The sequence below is a fragment of the Scardinius erythrophthalmus genome (assembly GCF_964197995.2).
Source record: "Scardinius erythrophthalmus genome assembly, chromosome: 6".
In the NCBI taxonomy this organism is placed as follows: domain Eukaryota; kingdom Metazoa; phylum Chordata; class Actinopteri; order Cypriniformes; family Leuciscidae; genus Scardinius; species Scardinius erythrophthalmus.
This window is the reverse complement of record NC_138226.1, coordinates 22,240,198-22,246,191: the sequence shown is the minus strand read 5'-3', so window position 1 is coordinate 22,246,191 and position 5,994 is coordinate 22,240,198. Positions and strand designations below refer to the sequence as shown.

At 31.6% G+C, this 5,994-nt stretch overlaps 2 protein-coding genes across 2 annotated transcripts; both read left to right on the top strand.

Moving 5' to 3' along the window:
• Positions 1-344: 344 nt before the first annotated feature.
• LOC308691806 (gamma-crystallin M2-like) lies at positions 345-1,097 on the top strand (the record flags this gene model as incomplete). Its single annotated transcript, XM_081367367.1, has 3 exons — positions 345-353; positions 490-732; positions 825-1,097. The coding sequence occupies 3 exons, from the start codon at positions 345-347 to the stop codon at positions 1,095-1,097; spliced, it is 525 nt and encodes a 174-aa protein (XP_081223493.1).
• Positions 1,098-4,839: 3,742 nt separating this feature from the next.
• On the top strand, positions 4,840-5,676 carry LOC308691805 (gamma-crystallin M1; the record flags this gene model as incomplete). The annotated part of the gene is made up of 3 exons (XM_081367366.1): positions 4,840-4,843; positions 4,994-5,271; positions 5,401-5,676. 3 exons carry the CDS (start codon positions 4,840-4,842, stop codon positions 5,674-5,676), a joined length of 558 nt encoding a protein of 185 aa, XP_081223492.1.
• Between the last annotated feature and the right edge of the window lie 318 nt (positions 5,677-5,994).

Below are 5,994 nucleotides of genomic sequence, written 5' to 3'. Positions count from 1 at the left end.
AAAGTCCTATTGAGAATGGAATCTCAGTAACCGCTCCCTCTGTTGAGCAACTTCTTTAATGCAAAAGGGATGTTCCATATTGTTCTGTGAGCATTGTGCTGTGAATGTGTGGGTGCCGTACCAGTCATTTCCCTGGACCATGCAAGAGAAAACACCAAACATGTAATTATATATCCTTTTTCAAGTAAAATCCATATTTTGAACCCAATATTGTGCTCTAACAAAAAGGTAACATGTGCCAGTACCCTGACATATTCCTGTGATAATTTGAATAACAATACTTTGTTTGTCAAGAGGCAGTATAAAAAGCTTGGGAAGCATATGGAATCTCTCCAACGGTGACCATGGGCAAGGTAGGATTTTTGGCACCACTTTCATGACTTTTACATTGAATTGCACCTCCCCTATGTATACTAACCTTTGATGCATACGGATTACTCTCCTAATAGCGGCACTAAAATGAAGTGTTGATTTTGTTAACTTTTTCAGATTGTTTTTTACGAGGACAAAAATTTTCAAGGTCGTAGTTATGAGTGCAGCAACGACTGCACAGACCTACACACTTACTTCAGTCGCTGCAACTCCATCAGAGTAGAGAGTGGCTGTTTCATGATCTATGAACGTCCAAATTACATGGGCCACCAGTATTTTATGAAGCGAGGCGAGTATTCTGACTACCAGAGATGGATGGGCTTCAGTAGCTGTATTCGATCCTGTCGCCAGATACCAATGGTGAGGTTCACTGAATGTGCTGCTTTTGTGGACATGACGGTTTCTTTGATGCCAGTGTACTGAATCCTTCCTTTGAATCTTGATGTCAACAGTACAGGGGACCATACAGAATGAGGATCTATGAGAAGGCTGACTACGGAGGTCACATGATGGAATTCATGGATGACTGCCCCTGTGTGTCTGACCGTTTCCACCATCGGCATGTGTACTCCTGTAATGTGATGAATGGCTACTGGATCTTCTATGAATATCCCAACTACAGAGGGAGGCAGTACTTCCTGAAACCTGGGGAATACAGGAGATACCGAGACTGGTGTGCTACCTGCGCTATTGTGGGCTCCTTCAGACGAGTCAATGATTATTAGCCATTCTGCTTGCACTAATTTATATGAACTGTTCATTTCCTGTTTATAAGCATAACTGTTTATAAACATTTTGATTTTTCACTTCTTGTGCCTGGATCTAAAAAAAATAAATAAGAATAAAATGATATTTGTAATAATAAAGTACTCTCGTTTTACTGAATTGTCAGCACTAAATCAGACTTTTATAACAGAATTAACTGGCTTTTTTCAACTTTTTAATTTGATTTTTACATTATTACACATTTACAAATCTTACAATTATTAAAAGATAAAACAATAATAATAACAACAAATTGCATTTATATCAATAAATGTAAACCCAAAAAGTATAACTTATAATGAGTACCTTTTACTCAAAATGTGCCAGAAAGTTTAACTATTATTTTTGAGTTCATTCAACATCTATCAGAGATTTAAGTTAACACTAGATATTTTTTAAGTTAACATTAGATATTTTTTGAAGTTTTTACAACTCCGATAAAGTTGAGAGTTTAGGGAACTTGAAAAAATAGATTCAACCATAGTCAAATATTTTAATGTCACACATACTGTAAACCCTAACGCTCAAAATAATTAATTGGTTTGAGTAGGGCCAACTTAAATTATACAAATTTGTTCAATCAAATTAACTTTTATGAGTATTTAGAACTTTCTTTTTCTTTTGCGTTCACAAAACTGACACACAAGTTGAATTGTTTCATTGTTTTGAGTTCCATGAACTTGTTTCTTTTAATTTAGACAAACTTATAATTTAACTGACTATTTATTTTTTCCCACATTAATTTCCCACATGTCTACTACAATTATGTGTTTTTGTTTTATTAATACAGTATATACTTTTTTCTTGATATACCCCGAAAGAATGGAAGTGAAATGTGACAACATGCCCCATAGGGTACATTGTAACATGTCGTGGGGCACATTGTAACATGACCATATGACAGCTTAAAATGTTATCTGATCTAATTAAAAAAAATTCAAAACATAGTAAAATATTTTCTAAATATAATACAATTAAAAAACTTTTTCATATAAAATAATGGCAATTTTTAATAATTAAATATAAACTCATTTTTGAGCTTTGACTACGAACACAAGAAAACACAGCTATACAACATATGTCAAAACAAATAAATAATTAGTAATTTCAGAACATTGACTCTCAGTCTTTATTCCCCTTTTTCTCACGTTTTCTCAATAAAATTAATAAAAGTATAGAATATAATAGCATATTTCTAATAGGGGCACATTGTAACACAGTGTTACAACATGCCCCCGTCTGCACAACTGGGATTTAAACCCTGCTAGTGTCTTCTGCTAGTTAGCAAAGCATTAAATAACTATCTCAACTGTTAAATAACATCTTAGAGATTAAAATAATATCAGATTTGTCTTATTTTAAATAAACACAAAAAATAGAGATGAAAAATTAACTTAAGTAAGAAATTTACTTTTGCTATGGTTTAATAAATGTCTATGGATAACTTAAAAAAAAAAAAAATTGGCGGATTTTATTTTATTTTATATATATATATATATATATATATATATATATATATATATATATATATATATATATATATATAGTGTTGATATGGCAACTAGTAAGTACACAAAGTTTCGTCATCCAAATATGTGCGGAAGTATTTAAAACAAGCGTGTAACAACTAACCCCGCGTTAGGTTGTGCCCCGCGCTCCCCAATACTAATTTCTGTTAATGTTGATTTTAGGAGAATTACCATCATGGTGACAAGTGGTGCATGTGGCTTGGTTTGAGAACAATGTTACAAGCTATATATTGCTGCAGTCATAAAGAAAATGCTATACCATGCTATTGTTAACATGTTAGCAAATGAGCAAGTTAGCATTTATTGAACTAGTTTGTTATAATTAGTACAATTATTCACTTTGAGATTACATGAACATTTTAAGTTAAATGTATGAAATAGTCTACTCAAAAATGTCAAGTTAAGAACAAGTAAAATGTATGAGTACAAAATAAAAATCTGCCAGTTCTGCTTAAACTTTCGATTTCTAAACTTAAATTTTTTTTTTGCATTTTTTTGAGTTTTGCCAAATTATTCGGGTTTACAGTGACTGTCTAAGTTGTAAAATGTAGATATTTGAGTAGAGGAAACTTACCCCCCCCCCCCTTCAAGAATTGAAGTTATATGAAATTATATAATTTAATTTAATTTAATAACATTTAAAGTGACTTAAAAAAAACTACGTTTAGATAAAGTAAAATTTTGATATGAATAAAAGGGATATTTTAAGTTGCATAAGTGAAGTAATTAAAGTTGTCAGTACTTAAAAATTTGAGTTGCATTAAATTAAGATGAACAAAACACTAAATATATATTTTGATTTAAATTAATGCTTATTTGTTATTTACAGTTATAAAAAAAAAAAAAAAAACTAGCTATGCTTACTGATGATATTTAAGTTGGCAAACTTTAAAAAAATTAGAGGCAATCAGTGGCCTCAAAGTTTTAGAGTTAGTAGAACTTATCCGGAATACATACAGGGAAATATTTAACAGGATTTTCCATAAATTGGTCATAAAATCTGATCTAAACTAAAGTCACTGCCTAAACATTAATAAACAAAAAATACATTTTATTTCTCTATTGAAAATAAAAAGCACATATATTTATAAGAAGCATATACTTCAGAACATCTAAAATCATACTCACTAAATATTCCCATCCACGTGTTTAAATATATATAAATATATTTATTTATTCATTATTATATTTATTCATTTAATTATATATATATATATATATATATATATATATATATATATATATATATATATTTTTTTTTTTTTATTTTTTTTTTTTTTATTAAAATAATACATTTGATCCAAATTTTTTTTTTTTTTTTTATTAAAATAATACATTTGATCCAAATAATACATATATTTAAACAACTTTATATATATTTAAATATATTTATTATTTGGTTTAAATATATTATTTAATTTAAAAAATACTACTTTTGCTTGGTTCATTTGATGCTCATCTACCATAGTCAATGGTAAATGTAATAAATTTAGGAAACTGATTTTTCTCTGTTTCCATGTGCAATATTTAAATATGAGTAATAAATGTATATATATATATATATATATATATATATATATATATACTGTGTATAATATAAAATAAAATGTTTAGCACATTTAATGATAAATGGCACATGCATAGTTACAAGAGACTTTAAATACAAAGAGACTTAAATATTGTCAAATGCACTAAATGTTGTATGTTTGTATGTGATGAATGCTATACTTGTGCATAAAGAGCATTTATTTCCATGGTCCTGACATCCAATCTTACCTTGTTTGAGTATAAAAATTACATGTATAATTCTAGAGGTTAGTCTAAAGTCTATTTTGTCCCTTTTGTAAACTAGTTAATATGATAAGGGAAAATCTATCAGCCACATTGTCTGTCATGTGAACATGGTCACATTCGCTCTGGATGTGACTAAAGCTTTGTCTATACTGTAAAAGACAATGCACAAAAAGCTGCCAGAGATGTATGGATAAAATCTATTGTTTCAGTTTACAGGACCACTTCAGCAGAAGTCATACTGCTTAATCGTCAGCTTTTGGCATTTGAATAACAACAAAATGTGGGCCCCTGATTCTTGTATAAAAACCACAACCAAAGGCCATCAAAGTACAGCTGGTACAGTGAGCTGAAGCACTGGGAAAAACAACACATCACCACCATGGGCAAGGTAATAGTGCTTGAAATAAGTATGCCTCATACAAATGCTTAATAATTGATAGAAAGCTATATATGTTCATATTGAAGCCAGTGTGTATTTGTTTAAACCCTGATGCAATTCAGATCTAAAAAGCATTCTGTTTATTTAAAAACAGTGTATTTTTTTTCATTCCATCAACAGATCATCTTCTACGAGGACAGGAACTTCCAGGGCCGCAACTATGAGTGCATTAGTGACTGTTCTGATATCTCCTCATACCTGAGCCGCGTTGGTTCCATCAGGGTGGAGAGTGGTTGTTTCATGGTCTATGAGCGCAATAACTTCATGGGCAACCAGTTCTTCCTGAGGAGGGGCGAGTACCATGACATGCAGCGCATGATGAGCATGGGCATGACGTTCGACAGTATCAGATCTTGCCGCATGATTCCTTCAGTAAGGGTCTCACTTTGTTAATGGTGTTGTGCAGATTTAGCAATGCACAATTTTTTCATAATTTTAACGGTATACTATGCATGCATTGCTGAAAGACTGCTAAATTAATAATCTTTCTTTGTTTAACAGTACAGGGGATCCTTCAGGATGAGGATCTATGAGAGGGATAACTTTGGAGGACAGATGTACGAGCTGATGGATGACTGTGAAAACATCATGGAACGTTTCCGTATGTCTGACTGCCAGTCCTGTCATGTGATGGACGGCCACTGGCTCATGTATGAGCAGCCCCACTACAGAGGCAGGATGTCCTACTTCAGGCCTGGAGAGTACAGGAGCTTCAGGGATATGGGATATAGCAACATGAGATTCATAAGCATGAGGCGTATCACTGACATGTGTTAAATCGCTAGAATTTAGAAGCAAATAAAGTGTTATTTTCAGAACTAGCTTTCGTGTCCATTGTTTCATTAGATTACTGAATGGCTGACATTTTAAAAGGGTTAGATCATGCATTTTTAAACAATTTAATGCTTTTTTTGTTAGACTTAAACCTAACTTAATAACATAAGTCACTTTGTTAGACTAAAACAATCATAATTTAGTTTTGCATGGCTGTTTTTCACCCTCTTTCTGAGCCTTAAAATTAAATAGGGCTTTTTTTTTTAAGTAGGACTTTTTTTGCTTCGTGTCCAAAAGGTCCAAACATTTCAGAACACCCAT